This window comes from Tachyglossus aculeatus, chromosome 10 (genome assembly GCF_015852505.1).
Source record: "Tachyglossus aculeatus isolate mTacAcu1 chromosome 10, mTacAcu1.pri, whole genome shotgun sequence".
In the NCBI taxonomy this organism is placed as follows: Eukaryota; Metazoa; Chordata; class Mammalia; order Monotremata; family Tachyglossidae; genus Tachyglossus; species Tachyglossus aculeatus.
In genome coordinates, this window is record NC_052075.1 from 51,142,110 (window position 1) to 51,167,755 (window position 25,646).

The 25,646-nt window shown below is 51.5% G+C and overlaps 2 protein-coding genes across 7 annotated transcripts; one reads left to right on the top strand and one right to left on the bottom strand.

Annotated features, from left to right (window-relative positions):
- Positions 1–3,221: 3,221 nt before the first annotated feature.
- Positions 3,222–14,996, bottom strand: DKKL1 (dickkopf like acrosomal protein 1). 3 transcript variants are annotated; one of them, XM_038752263.1, is made up of 5 exons: positions 14,891–14,996; positions 6,889–7,055; positions 5,454–5,594; positions 4,229–4,306; positions 3,222–3,584 (listed from the first exon to the last, which is right to left on the bottom strand). In XM_038752263.1, the coding sequence occupies exons 2-5, from the start codon at positions 7,045–7,047 to the stop codon at positions 3,312–3,314; spliced, it is 651 nt and encodes a 216-aa protein (XP_038608191.1). In that variant the 5' UTR covers positions 7,048–7,055; positions 14,891–14,996; the 3' UTR covers positions 3,222–3,311. The 3 variants fall into 3 exon arrangements, with proteins under 3 accessions (XP_038608191.1, XP_038608190.1, XP_038608189.1); XM_038752262.1 differs by lacking the exon at positions 14,891–14,996 and having other exon boundaries at positions 5,454–5,591; positions 6,889–7,115; XM_038752261.1 differs by lacking the exon at positions 14,891–14,996 and having other exon boundaries at positions 6,889–7,115.
- A 150-nt stretch (positions 14,997–15,146) lies between these two features.
- On the top strand, positions 15,147–25,628 carry TEAD2 (TEA domain transcription factor 2). Of its 4 annotated transcripts, none has more exons than XM_038752255.1 (14): positions 15,147–15,479; positions 16,993–17,336; positions 17,595–17,659; positions 17,836–17,898; positions 18,730–18,741; positions 18,844–18,963; positions 19,328–19,438; positions 19,660–19,718; positions 20,180–20,253; positions 20,422–20,567; positions 21,551–21,724; positions 22,833–22,973; positions 24,155–24,307; positions 25,130–25,628. In XM_038752255.1, exons 2-14 carry the CDS (start codon positions 17,141–17,143, stop codon positions 25,241–25,243), a joined length of 1,428 nt encoding a protein of 475 aa, XP_038608183.1. In that variant the 5' UTR covers positions 15,147–15,479; positions 16,993–17,140; the 3' UTR covers positions 25,244–25,628. The 4 variants fall into 4 exon arrangements, with proteins under 4 accessions (XP_038608183.1, XP_038608186.1, XP_038608184.1 ...); XM_038752258.1 differs by having other exon boundaries at positions 24,159–24,307; positions 25,130–25,207; XM_038752256.1 differs by lacking the exon at positions 18,844–18,963.
- The last annotated feature ends 18 nt before the right edge of the window (positions 25,629–25,646 follow it).

Below are 25,646 nucleotides of genomic sequence, written 5' to 3' on the forward strand. Positions count from 1 at the left end.
CTGACTCCCAAGCCCGGGCTCTTTCCACTGAACCACACTGCTTCACTGCTTCCTCCAGGAGGCCTTCCCACAATGAGCCCCTTCCTTCTTCTTCCCCTCGTCCCCCTCTCCATCCCCGCATCTTACCTCCTTCCCTTCCCCACAGCGCCTGTATATATGTTTGTACATATCTATTACTCTATTTATTTTACTTGTACATATCTATTCTATTTATTTTATTTTGTTAGTATGTTTGGTTTTGTTCTCTGTCACCCCGTTTTAGACTGTGAGCCCACTGTTTGGTAGGGACCATCTCTATATGTTGCCAATTTGTTGCCAAGCGCTTAGTACAGTGCTCTGCACACAGTAAGTGCTCAATAAATACGATTGATTGATTGATTGATTGCAGAGCACTGTACTAAGCGCTTGGGAAGTACAAGTCAGCAACATATAGAGACGGTCCCTACCCAACAATCAATCAATCAATCAATCGTATTTATTGAGCGCTTACTGTATGCAGAGCCCTGGACTAAGCGCTTGGGAAGTACAAGTCGGCAACATCTAGAGACGGTCCCTACCCAACAGCAGGCTCACAGTCTAGAAGGGGGAGACAGAGAACAAAACAAAACATATTAACAAAATAAAATAAGGAGAATAAATATGTACAAGTAAAATAAATAAATAGAGTAATACGTACAAATATATATACATATCTACAGGTGCTGTGGGGAGAGGAAGGAGGTAAAGGGGGGGGTTGGAGAGGGGGAGGAGGGGGAGTGGAAGGAGGGGGTTCAGTCTGAGAAGGCCCTGTATCTATGTTTGTACAGATTTATTACTCTATTTTACATGTACATATTTACTATTCTATTTATTTTGTTAATGATGTGCATTTAGCTTTACTTCTATTTGTTCTGAAGACTTGTTCAGACTTTCTAGACTGTGACCCCACTGTTGGGTAGGGACCGTCTCTATATGTTGCCAACTTGTACCTCCGAAGCGCTTAGTACAGTGCTCTGCACACAGTAAGCGCTCAATAAATACGATTGAATGAATGAATAAATAAATAAATACGATTGAATGAATGAATGACTTGACACCCATCCACATGTTTTGTTTTGTTGTCTGTCTCCCCCTTCTAGACTGTGAGCCCGTTGTTGGGTAGGGACCATCTCTATATGTTGCCAACTTGTACTTCCCAAGCGCTTAGTACAGTGCTGTGCACACAGTAAGCGCTCAATAAATACGATTGAATGAATGACTTGACTCCCGTCCACATGTTTTGTTTTGTTGTCTGTCTCCCCCTTCTAGACTGTGAGCCCGTTGTTGGGTAGGGACCGTCTCTATATGTTGCCGACTTGGACTTCCCAAGCACTTGGTACGGTGCTCTGCACACAGTAAACGCTCAATAAATACGATTGAATGAATGAATGAATGAAAGTAGCCAAATATAGCATCATTTTGAATTTTGAGGCCTATTTCCTCTTTTTGGCCAATTAGAACCATCTGGGAGGGGATAATAATAATAATAATGATAGCATTTATTAAGCGCTTACTGTGTGCAAAGCACTGTTCTAAGCACTGGGGAGGTTACAAGGTGATCAGGTTGTCCCATGGGGGGGGCCTCAAAATTCAAAATGATGCTACCCCTTTCACCCTTCCACCTGAATAACTGTAACCTCTAGACTGTAAGATCATTGCGGGCAGGGAATGTGTCTGTTTACTGTTACTGCCCCAGGATTTTAGTCTAGCGCTTAGTAATAATAATACTAATGGCATTTGTTAAGTGCTTACTACGTGCAAAGCACTGTTCTAAGTGCTGGGAAGGGATACAAGGCGATCAGGTTGTCCCACGTGGGGCTCACGGTCTTCATCCCCATTTTACAGATGAGGTAACTGAGGCACAGAGAAGTTAAGTTACTTGCCCAAAGTCACACAACTGACAATTGGCGGAGCTGGGATTTGAACCCATGACCTCTGACTCCCAAGCCCGTGCTCTTTTCCACTGAACCACACTGCTTCCCTATACAGAGTACAGAGCTTGACACATAGTGAAGCAGTGTGGCTCAGTTACCTCATCTGTAAAATGAGAATTAAGACTGTGAGCCCCACATGGGACAACCTGATAACCTTGTATCTACCCTAGCGCTTAGAACAGTGCTTGGCACATAGTACGCGCTTAATAAATACCATCATTATTATAGTAAGTGGTTAACAAATACCATCAATATTATTACAGTACTTTGCACACAGTAAGTGCTCAATAAAGAGGATTGGATGAACAAACCTCCAACACACTGGTCACCCTAGGATCACGCCCAAGTTTGGATCTAAATGTTGAGAAAAGGAAAATATAAAAGTGAAATGCTAACACACTTGGTGTACTTTGACTAAACTTTGTTCACCTGCAGACCCTTGGTCTTCATCTTGGCTTCCTCCTTACTCCTTCAGCTCCCCGAAGGGGTGCTAATATGCTCCTTCATGATCTAAATTTGGGAATCCCTGATACAAAATCTCATTATTCTAGCTAAAAAGTGGCCCTTTGATGTTGTTTAGCCCTTGACAAATATGGTGTTTTAAATAATTATGGTACTTGATAAGTGCTTACTATGTGCCAAACACTGTTCTAAGCACTGGGGTAGATACAAGTTAATCAGGTTGGACACAGTCCCTGTCCCACATGGGGCTCACAGTCTTAATCCCCTTTTTACAGATGAGGGAAGTTAAATGACTTGCCCAAGGTCACAGAGCAGACACGGGATTAGAACCCAGGTCCTACTGAGTTCCAAGCCCGTACTCTATCCACTACGCCACACTGCTTCTCATGCCATTTTGACTGGATTGTGCTGGAATTGTAAGCCTCTGGAAATGTTTAAAATTGCCAGTGTGAGGCTTCTGCTCCTCTAACGAGGGGGCGGACATAGGTGTTGAGGAAAATAAGACGAGATGATCAGAACTGTGTCTCTTCAAGCTCTAATCCTGTTTCTAAGCACTAGGTAAATATTTATGGCCTGGCATAAAACCAAGTATTAAACCTTTTAGAAACATCTGTGGACTAGCAAAAGTAATGATTTAATTTGGTAATTGTCCAGGTGAGAGAGACAGAGATGAAAAAGAGAGGTAGAGGGAGGAGAGAGGCAAGATGGGGGAGGGCAGAGAGATGGGGAGGAACATAAGAGAAAAATCGGGATGGGGAGAATCAGGGTCAGAGAAACTGATACTACGAAATGATGACACTATTTGACTTTTCACATTAAAACTTTACTCTTTCCAAAAGGTTTACACCGGCCAGTAATCTCAACTCGTGCCTCTGGGCCCCCAACCTGCAAGCCTCTCTAGAGTGGGCGGGGAGGCCGCAGTAAGTAGAGGAAATGAGACCTCGGGGAGATGGGGTGGAGACGAGGGGCCTGGCGGAGTCCAGCGCGGAGGGCCATGAGCCGGTTCTGGTGGTTGTCTAACCAGTGATCCTTCAGCCCGCCCGAAGGAGGGGGGTCAGTTCTTGCCAGGCGTCGAGGAAGTGGGACAAAAAAGAAGGCAATGTGGGGTGGAGAGCTGAGCTGGGGTCTTTGGATCTGGCGGTGTTCCACCTCCTCCTTGATGGATGGGCTCTGAGAGAGACAGGACAGACAGCTACTCCTTCAGATCCCTCTTTAACAGCCCGTTCCCATGTGTCCCCTCCTCGTCAGTCCCTCCCCGGCCTCTGGGCCCCCCTCCTCTCCCTGGCCCCCATCCTCTCCCTAGCCCCCGCTCTCCTTCAGAGGAAGTTAGCGGCAGCCACTCTGAAAGACAGGGAGGAGAGGATTAGGTAGGGCTGTGAAGCAAGATGTCTGGATCGCTGCAGGGAGCTGGGAGGGGAGAAGGAGCTGGAAGGATTGAGGGATTGTGTAGGTAAAAAGGGTTTAGAACTGGAAGTCCAGCTGCCTGAATCTTGAGAGGGAACGGAGATGGAGGAGCAGATCCTGAGGCCCTGGAGAGGACCAGTGTTGTGGATGAAAGGCCGGTGTCCCTGATGGGGGCTAGGGGTAGCAGGATGCCTGGGTCCTGAAGAATGTGTTGGAAAGGGGGATGCAGTGCAGGTCCCTGGGGTCTGGGTGGGCAGCTGGATTTAGGGGCGTTTTAGGTGTTACAATGAGGAACGGAAAAACCAAACAACTGAAGAGGGGGATGATGGAGAGGCATAGGGGGAGAGACTGGGGAAGGGGTACAGAGCAGGGAAGTAGAAGGAGGGAGATTTGGAGGGGCACCAACTCACCTTCCCCATGTCGTCTTCTTCCACGGATGTTATTACCTTTTCCTCGAACACTACTTCTCCAGTGTCGTTGTCTGTTTCCTGAACATGAGGTAGATTTTCAGAGCCTGCAAACCTAATTCTAACCACACATCCCTGCTTCTTGGTCTCTTCCCCAAGCCCAGTACTGATTCCCCTTGGTAATAATAATGGTATTTGTTAAACTCTTACCGTGTGTCAAGCACTGTTCTAGGCACTGGGGTAGATAGAAGCGAATCAGGTTGGATACAATCCAGATCCTACATGGGGCTCACAGTCTTAATCCCCATTTTACAGATGAGATAAATGGGGAACAGAGAAGTCAAGTGACTTGCCCAAGGTAACACAGCACACATGTGGTAAAGCTGGGATTAGAATCCAGGTCCTTCTGACTCCCAAGCCCATGGTCTATCCACTAGGCCATGCTGCTTCCCAATTAACCATCAGGATGGATTCCACCAGAACTCCTTGCCTGCCCAAGGAAAAGGTGGAATTTCCGGCTTCAGGGGTGAAGCCATCAAAATGTCAGGCACTCCAAGGTGAGGACATGGCCTAGCGGATAGCCCATGGAACTGAGAGTCAGAAGGACCTAGGTTCTAATCCTGTATATATGTATATACGTTTGTACATATTTATTACTCTATATATTTATTTATTTATTTTACTTGTACATATCTATTCTATTTATTTTATTTTGTTAGTATGTTTGGTTTTGTTCTCTGTCTCCCCCTTCTAGACTGTAAGCCCACTGTTGGGTAGGGACTGTCTCTAGATGTTGCCAACTTGTACTTCCCAAGCGCTTAGTACAGTGCTCTGCATACAGTAAGCGCTCAATAAATACGATTGGTTGATTGATTGATTAATCCTGACTCCACCACTTGACTGCTGTGTGACCTTGGGCAAGTTATTTAACTTCGCTGTGCCTCAGTTACCTCATCTGTAAAATGGGAATTAAGACTATGAGCCCCAGGCGGGACATGGAATGTGTCCAACCTTGTACCTACACTGGTGCTTAATACAGTTTCTGGCACATAGTAAGTGCTTAACAAATATCTTTTTTTTTTTTAAAAAAAAAAAAGGGACTTCCCAAATGGGGAGTGGGCTGGGGCTTGGGTGGAGCGGGGGGGATGGTTTCCAGGGCAGAAGCATGGGGAAGGCTGGCTTGCCCTGAGGAAGGCTGGGAAGCAGAAGCAGCAAGTTTATCCTGTACCTTGTTGATCTGGCGGTGGCTGTAGACTGTGGCATTGCCCACTTTCTGTTGAGACTGGGCCTCGTTGTGGTAGTTTGGAGGGAGGCCCCGGATGTTCAGGAGCTCATCAAAGAGATTCACCGTTCTGCCCAGCTCCACCTGCTATCCAGGAAAATGGTGGTTGGGGGGCGGGAAGTGGGGGGGGAGAGAGAGGATTATTCCCTTTAACCCACAAAGCCTCCACTCCCTCCTCAGTTCCTGGCCAATCTCCATCCCTTCTGCCTCCTTCCTCTTGTTCTTGCTACTTCTTACACCACTAATGGGGTCCCTTCTGTACCCCATCCTCATTCCCCTCTTAATTCTCAGTCTTGTTCCTAATTTCCCCTCATCCATTCGGTCAACTGTTTTTATTGAGCGCTTACTGTGCGCACCCATAGCGTTTTCTTGGTAAAAATACGGAAGAGGTTTACCATCACCTTTTTCGCGCAGTGAAAATGTGAGCCTCTGCTGTTGTCTTTGATCAACATTTTCATCATTTGATCAAAAGAGCCTTTGACTCTTTCCCATGCTGCTGCTGCCCAGCACAGGTCACCTTAGGCCTTTCCGTTAGGGATAACCCTAGCGAAAGTATCTCTCAGTGGCATAACTCTACTTCACTGGCCTACGCAAACTCTCCTGCCATAGTAAGGCATTGATTCATAAGGACTCACACGGGACACATTGGACACATAATCAGGAGGCCTAAATCAATCAATCAATCAATCAATCGTATTTATTGAGGGCTTACTGTGTGCAGAGCACTCTACTAAACGCTTGGGAAGTACAAGTTGGCAACACATAGAGACAGTCCCTACCCAACAGCGGGCTCACTGGATACATCATTAGGAGGACTAATTCTCCGGAGAAGACACTAATGCTAGGAAAAGTCCAGGGAAAACGTGGAAGGGGCAGACCCGTGGCTGGATGGAGAGAAACCAGAACACCGATAATCATCATCATCATCATCATCAATCGCATTTATTGAGCGCTTACTGTGTGCAGAGCACTGTACTAAGCGCTTGGGAAGTACAAATTGGCAACATATAGAGACAGTCCCTACCCAACAGTGGGCTCACAGTCTAAAAGGGGGATAGTGGCAGAACCATCATCAAGGTTACGGATTACGGCAGGACGTTCTGGAAGAAAATATATCCACAGAGTCTCTACGAATCGGCAGCACTTGATAATAATAATTATACATAAATAATAATAATAATTACAGTTTGTAGAGCACCGAGCGTTTGGGAGAGTCCTCTTTGACAACAAACACACACGAGGAGCCCACGACGAACCTAACAGGCTCCCAATTCTCTTCCTCCCACCTGTTGGGCTCGCTCTCATCCTCCCCTATTTCTCTTCTCTCTCCCCTCCCCAATCTGCCCTCGGGGTCCCCCCCTCACCCCCGACAAATTCTCACCGGCTGCAGGAGGCGACCAAACCGGCGGATGAGGTTGTGCAGGCCGAAGATGGGCTCCACGGCCCCGTAGGTCTGCCCGTCCAGCAGTAACGGGGCTGGGGCAATCCCCTTCGGTGAAACCACGGCGAGGAGGAACAGGAGCCTCATTGGGGACCACATCCCGGGGGCTGCAGGGGAGGTGGAGGCAGAGAGATAGGGCTCCATCATCCCCCAGGCCCCGGATTCCACCTTGCCCGTTTCCCTTTGTTTATGTTTGAGCTGCCTAGAAACGCCTCCACGTTCTGGCCCCACCCCCAGGCTCACCTATCTGGCCCCGCCCTTAAAATCAGGGCCCCCCCACTTGATATAATAATAATAATAATAATAATAATAGTATTTCATTCAATAGTATTTATTGAGCGCTTACTGTGTGCAGAGCAGTGGACTAAGCACTTGGGAAGTACAAGTCGGCGACACATAGAGACCCAACAACGGGCTCACAGTCTAGAAGTAATCACGATGGCATTTGTTAAGCGCTTACTCTATGCCAAGCACTGTTCTAAGCACTGGGGAGGATACAAGGTGATCGGGTTGTCCCTCGTGGGGCTCACAGTCTTCATCCCCATTTTACAGACGAGGGAACTGAGGCCCAGAGAAGTTAGGAGACTTGCCCAAAGTCACACAGCTGACAAGTGAAGGAGCCGGGATTAGGACCCACGGCCTCTGACTCCCAAGCCCGTGCTCTTTCCACTGAGCCGTGCTGCTTCAAGCGCTTACTATGTGCAAGACACTGTTCTCAGCGCTGAAGAATGAATAAATACGATTGAATGAATGAATGACTTGACACCCGTCCACATGTTTTGTTTTGTTGTCTGTCTCCCCCTTCTAGACTGTGAGCCCGTTGTTGGGTAGGGACCATCTCTATATGTTGCCAACTTGTACTTCCCAAGACCTTAGTACAGTGCTCTGCACACAGTAAGCGCTCAATAAATACAATTGAATGAATGAATGAATGGGGTAGATACAAGGTCATCAGGTTGTCCCACATGGGGATCGCAGTCTTCATCCCCATTTGACAGATGAGGTAACCGAGGCACAGAGAAGTGAAGTGACTTGCCCAAAGTCACAGCTGATAAGTGGCGGAGCTGGGATTCGAACCCATGACCTCTGACTCCCAAGCCCCTGCACTTTCCACTCATACCCCCTTTCTAAACCCTTGCCCCAGGCCTTGGTCCAGCACCTTTGGTCCAGCTCCTTCAATCAATCAGTCACTGTATTAAGCGCTGGGAGAGTACAATTGTAAGTCAGTAGAGCATATTGATTGAGGGGTTATTGTGTGCAGAGCACTGTACTAAACGCTTGGGAGAACACAATATAACGATCGATCCTTCCCATCTCACAAGCCTGTAACCTTGGGATTATCCGTGTCTCCTCGCTGAGATTCAACCCACGCAGTCATTCTATCACTAAATCCTGTCGGTCCCACCTTCACAACACCGCTAAAATCCGTCCTTTCAATCAATCAATCAATCAATCAATCAATCGTATTTATTGAGCGCTTACTGTGTGCAGAGCACTGGACTAAGCGCTTGGGAAGTACAAGTTGGCAACATATAGAGACAGTCCCTACCCAACAGTGGGCTCACAGTCTAAAAGGGGGAGACAGAGAACAAAAGAGAACAAAACCAAACATACTAACAAAATAAAATAAATAGAATAGATATGTACAAGTAAAATAGATAAATAAATAGAGTAATAAATATGTACAAACATAAATACATATATACAGGTGCTGTGGGGAAGGGAAGGAGGTAGGATTAGGGGGATAGAGAGGGGGACGAGGGGGAGAGGAAGGAAAGGGACATCCAAGGGGACATCTTTCCTCTCCATCCAAACTGCTACCAAGTTAATACAATTACTCATCCTATCCTGCCTGGATTACTGCATCAGCCTCCTTGCTGACCTCCCAGCCACCTGTCTCTTCTCACTCCAGTCCATACGTCACTCTTCCGCCCGATCATTTTTCTACTAAAACGTTCAGGACATGTCACCCCGCTCCTCAAAAACACTCCCATGGTTGCCCATTCACCTCCACATCAAACAGAAGCTCCTCACCATTGACTTTAAAGCAGTCCACTACCTTGCCCGCTCCAACCTCATTTCACTTTTCACTTCTCTTTTTCTACATCCCAGCCCGCACACTTTGCTCCTCTAGTGTTAACCTACTCACTGTGCTTCGATCTCCCTTGTCTAGCCCACATCCTGCCTCTAGCCTGGAACACCCTCCCTCCTCAAATCCGACAATGACTCTCCCCCCCTTCAAAGCCTTATTCTCCAAGAGGCCTTCCCAGACTAAACCTCACTTTTCCTCATCTCCCGCTCCCTTCTGTGATGCCCTGACTTGCTCGTTTTCCTCTTCCCCCCTCCCAGCCCCACAGCACTTATGTACAAATCTGTAATTTTATTTATTTTTACTGATGTCTGTCTCCCCCACTTAGACTGTAAGCTCGCTGTGGGCTGGGAATGTGACTGTTTATTGTTGTATTGTACTCTCCCAAGCACTTAGTACAGTGCTCTGCACATAGTAAGAACTCAATAAAGACAATCGAATGACTGAATCAACAATAAACGTTCCCTGCCCCCAACAAGCTTACAGACATTATTATAAATAAATAAATTACAGATATAGATGTAAGTGCTGTGGGGCTGGGAGCGGAGAAGAATAGAGGGAGCAAGTCAGGGTGATGCAGAAGGGAGTGGGAAGAGAGGAAAGGAGGGCTTAGTCAGGGAAGGCCTTTGGAGAAGCTATGCCTTCAGTAAGGCTTTGAAGCGGGGTAGAGTCATGTCTGTGGGATATGAGGAGGGAAGAGTGTTGCAGACCAGAGCAAGTTGTGGACAGAATACAATACTGTTAGAAGGGACCATCCCTGCCCTCAAGAAACTGATAATCTAGTGGGGAGACAGCCATTAAAATGAATTCCAAATAGAGGAAGCAGCGTACTACGAGGATAAGTGCAGAAATGCTGAGGAGGCGAGGGTAGTGTGAGTATCAAAGTTCTTAGGTTGTACAGACCCAAGTGCATAGGTTTTTAAAAAAGAAATAATTGTGTTTGTTAAGTGTTTACTGTGTGTCGAGCACTATTCTAAACGCTGGGGTAGATACAAGTTAGGTCAAACGGAGTCCCTGGCCCACATGGGGCTCAGTCTGAGTAGGAGGGAGAAAAAGTAGTTGAATGAATCCCCATTTTGCAGATTAGGAAACGGAGACACAGAACTTGCCCAAGTGAACCTGCCCATACAGCAGGACAAGTGGCGAAGCCAGATTAAAACCCAGGTCTTCCGACTCCCAGGCCGGTGCTCTTTTCACTAGGCCATGCTGCTCCTCCATAGGTGATGGAGAAGGGAGAATAGGGTGTAGAGATGAGAGGATAGGCAGGGAAGGCTTCCTGGAGGAGATACGATTTTAGTAGGGCTATGAAGACGGGGGCGGGGGGGTGCTGTTCCGTCAGATTTACCTCTAGCTATTTGGCCCTAGGTCTTGATCTCCACCCAGATCTTTCCCTGCCTCAGTTTCTGGAATCCTGTGGGCAGGAATCACATCTACCAACTCTGTTGTACTTTCCCAAGTGCTTGGTACAGTGCTCTGCTCATGGGAAGCCCTCAATAAATACCACTGATTGATTGACTGGCTCTTTGTATTTTTGTATCACATATTGTCTCTGTGTCGGCCTCTGTGTCTGTTTAGCCCCCTTGACTGGATATACTCTCCACTTACCCTGCCACCCTGTCCCTTTATACTCCCTGCCTCACATCCTTCCCCATCCCTGCCTGTTTTGGTTACATCCATAAGAGTTTTTCCCCGACTTAGCCCTCTTCCTTTTTTTTATGGTTTGGTTAAGCATTTACTATTTGCCAGGCATTGTATTAAGCGCTGAGATATATACAAGAAAAGCAGCATGGCTCAGTGGAAAGAGCACAGGCTTTGGAGTCAGTGGTCATGAGCTCAAATCCCGGCTCCACCACTTGTCAGCTACGTGACTTTGGGCAAGTCACTTAACTTCTCTGTGCCTCAGTTCCTCATCTGTAAAATGGGGATTGACTGTGAGCCCCCCGTGGGGCAACCTGATCACCTTGTAACCTTCCCAGCGCTTAGAACAGTGCTTTGCACATAGTAAGCGCTTAATAAATGCCATCATCATTATTATCATTATACAAACTAATCAGGTTGGACACAGTCCCTATACCACATGGGACTCATGGTAATAATCCCCATTTTACAGATGAGGTAACTGAGCCACAAAGAAGTGAAGTGACTTCCCCAAAGTCATAGAGCAGACAGGTGGCGGAGTCGGGATTAGAACTCAGGTCCTTCTGAGACCCAGGCCCATCCTGCATCCAAGTAGGCCACACTACAGGTTCCCTCTCCCTTCTGCTCCATCTTTACACTTGGATCTGTGACCTTTGGGCATTTGCTGTTCGCCCCACCCTCAGACTTACAGTAGTTATTTATACGGCTATAAATTATATATTATAAATTACTTCATTAATTCATTCAATCGTATTTATTGAGTGCTTACTGTGTGCAGGGCACTGTACTAAGCGCTTGGGAAGTACAAGTCGGCAACATATAGAGACTGCCCCTACCCAACAGTGGGCTCACAGTCTTCACCCTCTGCCTCCCCTTTCCCCCTTCTCTGTCTTCCCCCTCTGCCTCCCCTTTCCTCCTTCTCACTTCTCTGTGCCTCAGTTCCCTCCTCTGTAAAATGGGGATGAAGACTGTGAGCCCCATGTGGGACAACCTGATGACCTTGTATCTCCCCCAGCGCTAAAAACAGTGCTTGGCACATAGTAAGCGCTTAACAAATACCACCACTATTACTATTATTATTACTATTATCATTATTATTATTAGCAGTGTGGCTAAATGGAAAGAGAATGGGCTGTGGAGTCAGAGGTTATGGGTTCAAATCCCGCTCCGCCGATTGTCAGCCGTGTGACCTTGGGCAAGTCACTTCATTTCTCTGGGCCTCAGTTACCTCATCTGTAAAATGGGGATGAAGACTATGAGCCCCCCCCCGTGGGACAACCTGATCACCTTGTATCCTCCCCAGGGCTTAGAACAGTGCTTTGCATATAGTAAGCCCTTAGAACAGTGCTTGGCACATAGTAAGCGCTTAGAACAGTGCTTGGCACATAGTAAGCGCTTAATAAATGCCATTATTATTATTATTATTCTCTGGGCCTCAGTTACCTCAGCTGTAAAATGGGGGTGAAGACTATGAGCCCCCCGTGGGACAACCTGATCACCTTGTAACCTCCCCAGCGCTTAGAACAGTGCTTTGCACCTAGTAAGCGCTTAATAAATGCCATTATTATTATTATTATTCTCTAGGCCTCAGTTACCTCATCTGTAAAATGGGGATGAAGAATATAAGCTCCCCGTGGGACAACCTGATCATCTTGTAACCTCCCCAGCGCTTAGAACAGTGCTTTGCACCTAGTAAGCGCTTAATAAATGCCATTATTATTATTATTATTATTCTCTGGACCCCAGTTACCTCATCTGCAAAATGGGGATGAAGAATATAAGCGTGGGACAACCTGATCACCTTGTAACCTCCCCAGCGCTTAGAACAGTGCTTTGCACCTAGTAAGCGCTTAATAAATGCCATTATTATTATTATTATTATTCTCTAGGCCTCAGTTACCTCATCTGTAAAATGGGGGTGAAGACTATAAGCCCCCCGTGGGACAACCTGATCACCTTGTAACCTCCCCAGCGCTTAGAACAGTGCTTTGCACCTAGTAAGCGCTTAATAAATGCCATTATTATTCTTCTTCTTCTCTAGGCCTCAGTTACCTCATCTGCAAAATGGGGGTGAAGACTATAAGCCCCCCGTGGGACAACCTGATGACCTTGTAACCTCCCCAGCGCTTAGAACAGTGCTTTGCACCTAGTAAGCACTTAATAAATGCCATTATTATTATTATTATTCTCTAGGCCTCAGTTACCTCATCTGCAAAATGGGCGTGAAGACTATAAGCCCCCCGTGGGACAACCTGATCACCTTGTAACCTCCCCAGCGCTCAGAACAGTGTTTTGCACCTAGTAAGCGCTTAATAAATGCCATTATTATTATTATTCTCTAGGCCTCAGTTACCTCATCTGTAAAATGGGGATGAAGAACATAAGCCCCCCGTGGGACAACCTGATCACCTTGCAACCTCCCCAGTGCTTAGAACAGTGCTTTGCACATAGTAAGCGCTTAATAAATGCCATTATTATTATATTATTCCCTAGGCCTCAGTTTCCTCATCTGCAAAATGGGGGTGAAGACTGTAAGCCCCCCGTGGGACAACCTGATCACCTTGTAACCTCCCCAGCGCTTAGAACAGTGCTTTGCACCTAGTAAGCACTTAATAAATGCCATTATTATTATTATTATTATTCTCTAGGCCTCAGTTACCTCATCTGTAAAATGGGGGTGAAGACTATAAGCCCCCCGTGGGACAACCTGATCACCTTGTAACCTCCCCAGCGCTTAGAACAGTGCTTTGCACCTAGTAAGCGCTTAATAAATGCCATTATTATTATTATTCTTCTCTAGGCCTCAGTTACCTCATCTGCAAAATGGGCGTGAAGACTATAAGCCCCCTGTGGGACAACCTGATCACCTTGTAACCTCCCCAGCGCTCAGAACAGTGTTTTGCACCTAGTAAGCGCTTAATAAATGCCATTATTATTATTATTCTCTAGGCCTCAGTTACCTCATCTGTAAAATGGGGATGAAGAACATAAGCCCCCCGTGGGACAACCTGATCACCTTGCAACCTCCCCAGCGCTTAGAACAGTGCTTTGCACGTAGTAAGCGCTTAATAAATGCCATTATTATTATATTATTCCCTAGGCCTCAGTTTCCTCATCTGCAAAATGGGGGTGAAGACTGTAAGCCCCCCGTGGGACAACCTGATCACCTTGTAACCTCCCCAGCGCTTAGAACAGTGCTTTGCACCTAGTAAGCGCTTAATAAATGCCATTATTATTATTATTATTCTCTAGGCCTCAGTTACCTCATCTGCAAAATGGGCGTGAAGACTATAAGCCCCCCGTGGGACAACCTGATCACCTTGTAACCTCCCCAGCACTCAGAACAGTGTTTTGCACCTAGTAAGCGCTTAATAAATGCCATTATTATTATTATTCTCTAGGCCTCAGTTACCTCATCTGTAAAATGGGGATGAAGAACATAAGCCCCCCGTGGGACAACCTGATCACCTTGCAACCTCCCCAGCGCTTAGAACAGTGCTTTGCACCTAGTAAGCGCTTAATAAATGCCATTATTATTATTATTATTATTCTCTGGGCCTCAGTTACCTCATCTGTAAAATGGGGGTGAAGACTATGAGCCGCCTGTGGGACAACCTGATCACCTTGTAACCTCCCCAGCGCTTAGAACAGTGCTTTGCACCTAGTAAGCGCTTAATAAATGCCATTATTATTATTATTATTATTCTCTAGGCCTCAGTTACCTCATCTGTAAAATGGGGGTGAAGACTATAAGCCCCCCGTGGGGCAACCTGATCACCTTGTAACCTCCCCAGCGCTCAGAACAGTGCTTTGCACCTAGTAAGCGCTTAATAAATGCCATTATTGTTATTATTATTCTCTAGGCCTCAGTTACCTCATCTGCAAAATGGGGATGAAGAATATAAGCGTGGGACAACCTGATCACCTCGTAACCTCCCCAGCGCTTAGAACAGTGCTTTGCACCTAGTAAGCGCTTAATAAATGTCATTATTATTATTGTTAATAAACCTCATTTATGGAAACGGTTAATGGGGCCAGCAGGGCCTGGCGCTGTGAGCGGGGAGGGCGGGGGGGGCGACTCCAGCCTTTTCCCGAAATCCCGGCGCAATCCGCTCCCCAGAACCCAGGCATCCGGCTTCCCAGAACCTGATCCTCCTGTCCCCAGCCCGTTTCCCGGAAAGATCCCGGCGTCCGAGCTCCCAGCCCGGCTCTTACCAGGCCCCTTATCGCCCTTTTTGGCCTTTAGACCTGGGCTCCGGGCGGGGCTGTGGTGGGGACGGGGGCGCAACTCGACGGGTAGTTTTGAACTCAGAACCCCCACGGAAACATCTGCATAAGGTGGCCCTTGGCCCCGGTGAGGTCACAAGCGACCAGCGTTGCCCTGGTGACGGGGCCAACCCCCTCCCCCTTCCTCGTGGCCCCCCTCCCCATCCCCCCCCGCCCCCTCGGCTGCCCGGAGCAGACAGGCCGCTGCCCAAACTCCTGCCGACGGGGTTGGGGGCATGAATTCGGGGTGGGACAGCCGGCGGGAAGGGAGACAGGAGGACCCCCATTCCCAGCCTTCACCCCAGTCCCCCCTCCCCCATCCCGGGAGTCGGCCTCTCCTAGCTCTGGATCTTGCCCCCACTCCCCTCAGGGAATCTGGGATCCCGCCTTTCCCCTCCCTTCCCCGGATTCCCTCTTCCTCCAAACTTTCCCAAACAAAGATCCCGGCAACTTTCCCGCCCTCTCTCTCTGGATCCCCCTCTGTCTTCCTTCCCGGCCGGCGGTTGGCCACCTCCGCCCCGCATTCCCCAGAAGGAAGGTAAGGAAACTTTGTGGGGGGCTTGATAAATACCATTATTCCAGCTTGGCAGGCTTCTCCTGAAGGCCTTCCCCCACTGTCTCCCAACCCTCGGACGGCTCCTGATCCGCTGTTCCCGGACCTCGGGTATCCATCATCATCATCAATCGTATTTATTGAGCGCTTACTGTGTGCAGAGCACTGGACTAAGCGCTTGGGAAGTACCAGGCCCCCTGAGCCCCCCAAATGACCCCCTCCTGGACCGTCCGGATTTGGGGCTGCGGGTGGGCCCGGCCTGGGACTGGACTTTGGATGATTTGTGCCGCATGGAAGCCAGGACCGGCGGGGAAGTGGGAAGGGGCGGATATGGAGTGGGTGGGTGGGTGGGTGGGTGGCCGGGGGTGGCCCATCCGCCCGGAAAACGCGTCGCTCTTTTGTCCAGCGGCGATTTCCCAGTCCGCAGGCCGCTAAGGGACACAGGGGCCCAGGGAGTCCAAGATCCAGGCCCGAGGAGGGGGCAGAGCCGGAGGGGTCCCCACCCGGGCCTCCCAACCATCCCCCCCACCCCGACCCCCGACCCCCGACGCCGAGCAACAAGTGGGTTCGCCGCGGGACCTTTGTTTCCGTGTCTTCCAAGAGCACGGAGGAGGGGAGGGGGAAGGGGACGGGAGGCTGGACGCCTGGCTCCTTGGGGACGGGGAAGGGGACGCCTGGGGGGAGGGTGGGGGGCTGAGAGGAGGGGCCCCCGGATGGCACGGAAAAGCGGGCCGGGGCAGAGCTGCTCGTTGAGGCCGCCGGACGGGACTTGGGAAAAGTTTTCCCGGGATTCCGCGGCCTCCGGAAAAGCGGAGGAAATCGGAGAGGCGAGATGGGGGAGGGGAGGGCGGGGAGGAGAAGGGGGCTAAAAGGGGGTCGGGCCCCCTCCCCTCCCCGCACTACCCCTTGCCCAGCTTTCTCCCCTCGGGGGGCTCAGGGCAGGCTGGGGGAGGGGGGCGCCGGTGGCCTTCTTTGTTCCTTGGCTCCAGATCCTGGATTCAACCAACCCCCCTCCCCCCCCCCCCCCCCACCATCCGCTGTTTCTGTCTGTCTGGGAGACTGACTCCGTCTCCCAGCCTCTCTAACGGCCTTTTTCTGGCACTCTTTGCCTCTCTCTGGCCCTGAGTCTCTCTCTACACCTTACAGAGTCTCCTTGCCCCTGTTTTCCGGGAGAACAAACTTTCCCTCCCCGCCCTATCCCTCTTATCCTTCCCCCAGGACAGACCTGCAGAAACCAGCCCCAAATCACGCACACAAACACACACACACTCTATCTCTTTCTCTCTTTCCCTCCCCCCTGCCCTTCTCTCTCTCTGAAACAGAGACTGTCATATCCCCAGCACCCCAGGGACAACCGCCCCTCACCCACTTTCACCCAGAGTCCTGCTGTAGCACCCAACGTGGACGTCCCCAGAGGAGCCCCGATCTCACATAGGACTTGTTTCCTTCTCAGGCGCTCAGACATTCAAGGACCCTTCCCTGTCTCTCTTCTCCTCAGGGATCTGGATATGGTGCCCCCGACCAAGATCTGACCCGTAACCTTCCCTGGCCCCCACTGACTTCAGGACCCAGTGGTCTTTGCCCCCAAGCTCCCTCCGGGATCCAGACCCTCTCACCCACCCTGCTCCGCAGGCTGCGAAGCCCGGATGGGGGAGCCCAATGGCTGGGCCGGGGGCAAGGTGGAGAGCGAAGAGGGGGCCGCGGAGGATGAGGGGTGTCCGGAGCCCGACGCGGAGGGCGTGTGGAGCCCAGACATCGAGCTAAGCTTCCAGGAGGCCCTTGCCATCTACCCACCATGTGGGCGTCGCAAGATCATCCTCTCGGACGAGGGCAAGATGTATGGTGAGTGTCCCCACCCTGAGCCCTGCCCGATCCCAAATGGGGCCCGCATCTCCCCAGGAGAGATGCTGCTCACACAACCGTCCTTGCGCGTGCCCGTTCGGGAAGATCTTCCCGAAGTCTAGCCTCAATCTGTCTTGCTACAGTGGAGGAATTAAAGTGTGGGGAGGGTCGGGGTCTCCTAAGCACAAACTCCAGAGTCAAGAACCCTCCTCTACCCCACCCCCACCGGCTTCATCCCCTCTGTTCCTCACCAACCAGGTCGGAACGAGTTGATCGCCCGATACATCAAGCTCCGGACAGGAAAGACACGGACCCGGAAGCAGGTCCGGCTGGGAGGGCGGCCCGCCTGGTTTCTCGGGGGCTGGCCGGGCCCGGGGGGTTGGGTGTATGTGTCTGGGCAGCTTGTAAATTGACTAGTGTGTAGACCTGAGGGAGGAAGGGGGTGTGGGAAGGGGGAGGAGGGGTGGGCTGAGGACTCTTTGTCTGTCCCTCAATCCAGGTCTCCAGTCACATCCAGGTTCTGGCTCGGCGAAAATCCCGGGAGATACAGTCCAAGCTCAAGGTGTGTGTTGGTAGGGAGATCAACCCAGACTCTGCCTTCCCGGAGGGAAAAAATGGGACCGGGCACAATGTCTTTCCTCTCTGGAGGATTCCCTGGGGAGAGAGGGGGAGAGATCCCAGCCTTGGTTCGGCCCCTGGACCCCTCCGACTGCCTGCCCAGCTTCCCTGTTTCCATCAGCTTCCTGTCTTCCACTTCTGCTGAGGCGCCCTTGATGGCTGGACTGGTCTGGGCACTCCCAAACTCAGCAGCCCCTTTCCTCCCCTCCCTCACATCAGGCCTTGCCCCACTTCCTGTCTGTCCCTGAGTTTCCCACTTGTCTCCTTTGAATCCTGCTTCCTGTTCTCCTTGTTCCCTGAGCCCATCCTCACTTCCTTTTCCCCTGGCTCATTTTCTGCCCATTTCCCCACTTCCTACTTCCCTTGCATGTATCCTCCGTAGTTCCTATTCACACTCCAATCATTTCCCGTCTCCCCACTTTCTGAGTTCCTTTCCCTCTCATCTATTTCCTGTCTTTCCTCTTTTGTGCCTCCTCCCACTTCTCCCTCCCCTTGACTTCGGTTACCCTGAATCCCCCCAGATTTGTCTCCTCCCCCACACTTTGCTGATCCGGATTGGAAGATCCTGGGTAGCAATAGCAATTGTTAAGTGGTTATCGTTTGCAGAGCACCGTACTAAGTGCTGGCAGAGAATGCACAGGTGGGAATTGGACATCGTCCCTGTTCCGTGGAGGGATCCCAGTCTAGGAGCGGGGGGAGTTATGGAGAGGGGGGAGGGTCTCCAGCTAAACTCCTGTTTTTTCCTTCTCCCTGGCGGGCGCCCCCCCACCATCAGACCCTGAATGTGGTAAGTCCCAGGCCCCTGAAAAGCCTTCTGCCATCTCCCCTCCCCTCTCTCTCCTCCATTCTTCTCAAGCCCCCTATTTCTCTGTCGTCCTCTTGGCCCCAGCCTCCCTGTGTTCCTCGCGAGCTCTCCGGCCTCCCAAGGGAGAGTGAGAGAGACAGAGAGAGAGGTTCTGAGGTTGGGGAGACTCAGAGAGAGGTCTTGAGAAGAGGCAGGAGATGTGAGGTGGGGAGAAGTCCTGCGGGGGCTTGGCCGGCCGGCGGGGAGGTGGGCCGTCATTCCTTCCTCCTGTCCTGCCGGGTCCATTTTGGGTCTTGCTGACTCCCATGTGCCTTCACACCCCATCTGTCTCTCCCATTCCAACCCCAAGAATCCCCCTGATCACGCTTACTCGCCCCCGGTGTCCTCCAAGCCCCAGCCGTCCAACCCCACCGTTCCCCTCTTCGACTCTCCACTTCCCGCGCTGGTCCCTCAGTGTTTCCTCCCACCTCTGCCCCGTGATGTCCTTGGTGTCCCCGACAACCCCACGCCCCTCGGTTCTCCCCGCGTTCCTCCACCCCGACCCCACGTCTCCCCCCAACGTCCCCAGGACCAGGTGGCCAAGGACAAGGCCCTGCAGAGTCTGTCGGCCATGTCATCTGCCCAACTCATTGCGGCCCCGGTGCTGACCCCCCCAACGCCCCCCAACCCCGGCCCCCATGTAAGTCCCACGGGACCCTTGGGGGCAGAGAAGGCCAGGCGATAGGCGCCCCGGGGGGTGTGGGTGGGCAGGGGTTGGGGGATGGTGGGGTGAGGGGAGCAGAGATCGGGGGTACGGGAAAGGAATGAGGGCAAAGACAAGCCCCAGGGAAGGGGGAAACTCTCCGGGGGGCCACCAGAGTGTCCTGGGGGGAGGGATAAAGACCACTTCTCCTTCCTCAGGCCTCCGAATTTTTCCAGTTCTGGCCAGGACCAGGCAGCCAGCCCCTATCTGGACAGGAGTAAGTAACTCCCGACGCTGCTCAAATTTCCCCAGCTCACCCAGACCCAACCCTGCATGGTCTGGTGGAAAGAGCACGGGCCTGGGAATCAAATGACATGGGCTGTAATCCTGGTTCTGCCACATGTCTGCTGTGTGACCTTAGGCAAGTCCCCTCACTTCTCTGTGCCTCACTTCCCTCATCTGTGAAATGGGGATTAAGACGGTGAGCCCCATGTGGGACAGGGACCGTGTCCAACCTGATTACCTCGCATCTGCCCCAGAGCTTAGAATGATGCTTGGCACAGAGTGAGCGCTTAACAAATACCACGATTATTATTCATTCATTCAGCCGTATTTATTGAGCGCTTACTGGGTGCAGATTATTAACCCTATGTCCCCGCTGCCCTATTCGATGCCCCCGGGCCCCCCGCCCCGACCTTGACGGGTCTCCCGTCGACCCAGCTGTGTCCCCTCCAACAGCGGGAAGCAGTTCCCCCTGATTCCGGCGCCGTGCCCCACCTTGATGCTGCCTCCGACCCCTATGGACCTGCCAGGTACCACTGCACCCCTCAAATTCACTGCTCCTTCTCCACCTTCTTCCTAACTCTATCTTGCACCACCTGCCCTCCTTCCTCCCGCTCTGGGGGTCACTTCTGGGGTTGGACTGGGAGTAGCCAAATGACTCATCTGCCCTCCTCTCTCCCCTTCTTCCATTCCCCCAGGATATGACTCCTCTCCTCCCGGTGGTCTGTCCCCCTCCCCAGGCACGTGCTCTTCCCCGGGCTGGCAAGGCCGGGTGCTGGGCACTCCCAGGTTGCAGCTGGTAGAGTTTTCCGCCTTCGTGGAGGTGCCCGACGGGGCTGGAGCCGTGAGTCACGTGGGCTTTGAGGGAGCAGGGAGGGTGAGGGGTAGCGGAGAACACACTAAAGTTGGTGAGGTCATTGGAGTCCCTTGGAGGTCACCAGCTGGTTATGGACAGGTCAGCAGGAGACCACGGGGCTCACTAGGGCAATGAGTCCCTGGGGTCAAAAAGAGAAGATGGGGGTTGGGGGGGTGGGGGGGGGCTCACCCAGAAGTTGTGGGGCTGATGCTGACCCAGAGGGTTTTGGAATTACAGTGGTCATCAGAGTTTTCAGGGTCAAAAGGTTTAATATCAAGGAGGCAAGAAGGAATTTATGTCCAACCCGATTATTCATTCATTCATTCACTCAGTCGTATTTATTTACTGTACTAAACGCTTGGGAAAGTACAACACAACAATAAACAGTAACATTCCCTGCCCTCAGCGAACTTACGGTCTAGATGGAAGGAGACAGCCATCCGTATAAATAAAATTACAGATATTTGTTATGTTTTGTTTTGTGTGTCTCCCCCTTCTAGACTGTGAGCCCGTTGTTGCGTAGGGGCCGTCTCTATATGTTGCCGACCTGTACTTCCCAATCAATCAATCGTATTTATTGAGCGCTTACTGTGTGCAGAGCACTGTACAAGCGCTTGGGAAGTACAAGTTGGCAACATATAGACATATATGTCCTGTACTTCCCAAGCGCTTAGTACAGTGCTCTGCGCACAGTAAGCGCTCAATAAATATGATTGAATGAATGAATGAATAAGTGCAGTGGGGCTGAGAGCGGGGAAGAACAAAGAGCAAGTCAGGGTGACGCAGAATCTACCCCAGCGCTTAGAACAGTGCCTGGCACATAGTAAGTGCTTAAGAAATACCATTATCATTATTAAGGAGTGGGTGGGTCCCCAAAAAGTCTCGAGGAGGGGAGTTCAAGTCCAGAAGAGATCTGAATGGGGGGACGGGAGGTCCCATGACTGACCCTCACCCCCCGCCCCCACCCCCAGGTTCAGCGGCACCTGTTCGTCCACATCAGCCAGGACAACTCGGGCGCCGGGGACACTCCCCTAGAGAGCGTGGACGTGCGGCAGATCTATGACAAGTTCCCGGAGAAGAAAGGAGGGCTGCGGGAGCTGTATGAGCGGGGCCCCCCCAATGCCTTCTTCCTGGTCAAGTTCTGGGTGAGCGAGTGAAGAGAGGTAGCCCAATTAAGAAGCCACGAGGCTGGGAATCAGAGGCCCCTGGGTCTTCATTCCAGCGTGGCTCAGTGGCAAGAGCCCGGGCTTGGGAGTCAGAGGTCGTGGGTTCTAATCCCGGCTCCACCACTTGTCAGCTGTGTGACTTAGAGCAAGGCATTTCACTTCTCTGGGCCTCAGTTACCTCATCTGGAAAATGGGGATGAAGACTGTGAGCCCCAGTGGGACAACTTGATCACCTTGTATCCTCCCCAGCGCCTAGAACAAACAGTGCTTTGCACACAGTGAGCACTTAACAAATGCCATCATTATTATTATTATTATCCCGGCTCCACCACTTGCCTGCTTGGTGATCTTGGACAAGTCATTTGATTTCTCTGGACTTCAGTTTTCTCATGTCTAAAAGGGATTCGATACTCCTTCTCCCTCCTACTTAGACCGTGCGCCCTGTGTGGGACACGATTGGGTCCGGCATGATTAGCTTGTATCATCATCATCAATCGTATTTATTGAGCGCTTACTATGTGCAGAGCACTGTACTAAGTGCTTGGGAAGTACAAATTGGCAACAGAGACAGTCCCTACCCAACAGTGGGCTCACAGTCTAAAAGACTGTCTACTATGTCTACTGTCTACTATCTTCCCTAGTACTTAGCAAAGTTCTTGACTCAGAATGAGCACTTGACAAGTATCACAAATTTTACTTATCACTGGGACCTCTGGCATCCAAGCTGCGAAGGTCTGTACCTCTCTGGGCCTCAGTTTCCTAATCTGTAAAATGGGGATCCAATACTCATCATCATCATCAGTCGTATTTATTGAGCGCTTACTGTGTGCAGAGCACTGTACTAAGCGCTTGGGAAGTACAAATTGGCAACATATAGAGACAGTCCCTACCCAACAGTGGGCTCAATACTCCTCCCTTGTACTTAGGCTGTAAGCCCTGTGTGGGACAGGGGCTGTATCTGACCTGATTATCTTGGATCTACGCCGGTGCTTAGAACAGTGCTTGACACATAGTAACCGCTTAACAAATACCACAGTTATTTTACCTCTTTGCTGATCCCTCCCCCCGCCCTTGCCCCCCTCTCCAGGCGGACTTGAACTCCGGGCAGTCAGAGGAGCCGGGCAGGTTTTATGGGGTGACCAGCCTATATGAAAGTCCCGAAGACATGACGGTCACCTGCTCCTCTAAGGTCTGCTCCTTCGGCAAGCAGGTGGTGGAGAAGGTGGAGGTGAGTGGCTGGGGAATGGGTCAAGGAGAAGGAGGAGGCTCCGGGGCCTACTCAGTCATCCCGGCCCCTGGGGCAGACACTAAACACAGTGCTGACCACACGAGCTTGTCCGGCCCCACCGGACACTAGACCATGGGGAGGAGTCTGGATGGGGGTCGGGGGGCTGGAGGAGCCATGGTTGAGGTGGGGGCTGTTAAGAGGGAGTCTCGGGGAGGGAAAGCATAAGGAGTCTGACTGACTCTAAGCTGGCTGTTGTGCAGGGAATATGTCTGCTAATTTTGTTGTATTATGCTCTCCCAAGTGCTTAGTACAGTGCTTTGCACCTAGGATGCGCTCAATAAATACCACTGATTGATTCATTCATTCATTCAATCGTATTTATTGAGCGCTTATAGTGTGCAGAGCTCTGTGCTAAGCGCTTGGGAAGTCCAAGTTGGCAACATATAGAAACGGTCCCTACCCAACAGTGGGCTCACAGTCTAGAAGGGGGAGACAGAGAACAAAACATATTAACGAAGTCAAATAAATAGGATAAATATGTACAAATAAAATAGAGTAATAAATATGTACAAACATCTATACGGGTGCTGTGGGGAGGGGAAGGAGGTAAGGCGGGGGAATGGGGAGGGGCAGGAGGGGGAGAGGAAGGAGGGGGCTCAGTGGGGGTGAAGAGGTTGGCTCTGAGAAGTGAGAACTGATTCATTCATTCATACATTCGTTCAATCATATTTATTGAACTCTTACTGTGTGCAGAGCACTGTACTAATAATAATAATTACAGATATAAGCAAATCAGGTTGGACACAGTCTCTGTCCCACGTGGGGCTCACAGTCTCCATCCCCATTTTACAGATGAGGTAACTGAAGCCTAGAGAAGTGAAGTGACTTGCCCACGGTCACGCAGTAGACAAGTGACAGAGCCGGGATTAGAGCCCATGACCTTCCAACTCCCAGGCCCTTACTCTATCCACTAGGCCAATACACCAATGAACAGACACATTCCCTGCTCAGAACAAGCTTTTACAGTCAAGTGGGTGGAGACAGACATTATTTCATCTTGGGGGCAGAGACTCAGGATGTAGGGGAAGCTCTGAGCTGGTCCACCTGGAGAGCGGGGAGGGGGGCCTGGGCTGGGGGTGACTCCTCTGTCCTGTCTTTTCCACCCCTTCTTGGTGCCCCAGACAGAGCGGGCACGGCCGGAGAACGGACGCTTCGTGTTCCAGCTGCGGCGTTCGCCCATGTGCGAGTACCTGGTCAACTTTGTCCACAAGCTGCAGCAGCTGCCCGAGCGTTACATGATGAACAGCGTCCTGGAGAACTTCACCATCCTGCAGGTATGAGCCTCCTGGCCGTGGCACCCCAGACCTACAGTAGGTACGACACGGGGGGTACCCCGAAACCAGCACAGGGCGCAGTGTCGAGAGGCACCCCAGCTTGCAGTGGGAATCCCAAACCTGCAACGGGTGTGGCACCCCAAAACCTGCCCAGGGCATGGTGCGAGGGACACCCCAACCGGCAGCGGGTATCCCAAACCTGTCGCAGGCATGGCTCTGGGTACCCCAAAACTGCAATGGGCCCCCAAATCTGAAGCGGGTACGGCACTGTGGGGGACCCCAAAACCTGTAGCGGGCATGGTGCTGGGAGACCTCTGATGTGTAGTGGGCATGGCCCCCCCAGGCATCCCAAACCCATTGCGGGTACACTGAGCACCCCAAACCTGGAGCGGAGACGTGGCCAAGGGCAGCGAATGTTGGAGGAGTGGTGCTCACCAGAGGAAGGCTGCTCTATTGTCCGGGGGGGGGGGGGTCCCTGAAACTTGAGGGTCCCCCCACCCACCGTCACCACTGTTGGTCTGCTCCCAGCAGTGCCCTCAGCAGTAGAAGACATCCCAAGTTTGGGGCTTCCCCAACCCAGAGGGGCACTCATCCCTGGAGTGGCAGTCTCAGCTCCCCCACCCGAGGTCGCCGAGGAATGGGGGCGACTGGGAACCTTTGGATTCTCCCAGTTTTACGAACTTCCTCCGTCCCCTTTGCCCTCGGCCACCGGCCTCAGAGAACAAAGGAAGCCCCCGGCCCAGAGCCAGGGGTTGGGCCCCAGGCAGAGAGGACCCCCCTGGGCTCGGCCAGGGGGTGGGATAACCCCAATTTTTTCTCCAGGTTGTGACCAACCGAGACACACAAGAGCTGCTGCTCTGCACGGCCTATGTGTTCGAGGTCTCCACCAGCGAACACGGGGCTCAGCACCACATTTACCGGCTCATCAAGGACTGAAGGGGCGGCCCCGAACCAGGTGGACCTTTCTCGTCAGCCCCCCCCTCAAAGGGGCCCCTGACTCCTCTCTGTACCCCAGGTTGGGGTCATGGACCCGCCCGCTGGCTTGTGGGGAACAGAGATCAAGAATGGGGCAACCCAAAGCGGGGTGGGGGGGTTTCCAGCACCCACACACACACCCCGGATCCCCAGGGCTGTCCAACCAGTCCTTTTGATGCTCTTTGCTGCTCATTTGTGGGGGGCTGAGGAGTGGCAGAAGGGGGTACCCGGAGTGGGGAGACCTTCTCCCTTCCTGAAAATGGCAGGGTCCTGGCCTCAGGCAGGGGAATTCCTGACGCAGGGGGTCCGGCTTTTGAAAGACTTAAAGGATTTGGGGTTCAACTCAGCAATGTAGAAGTGTGTC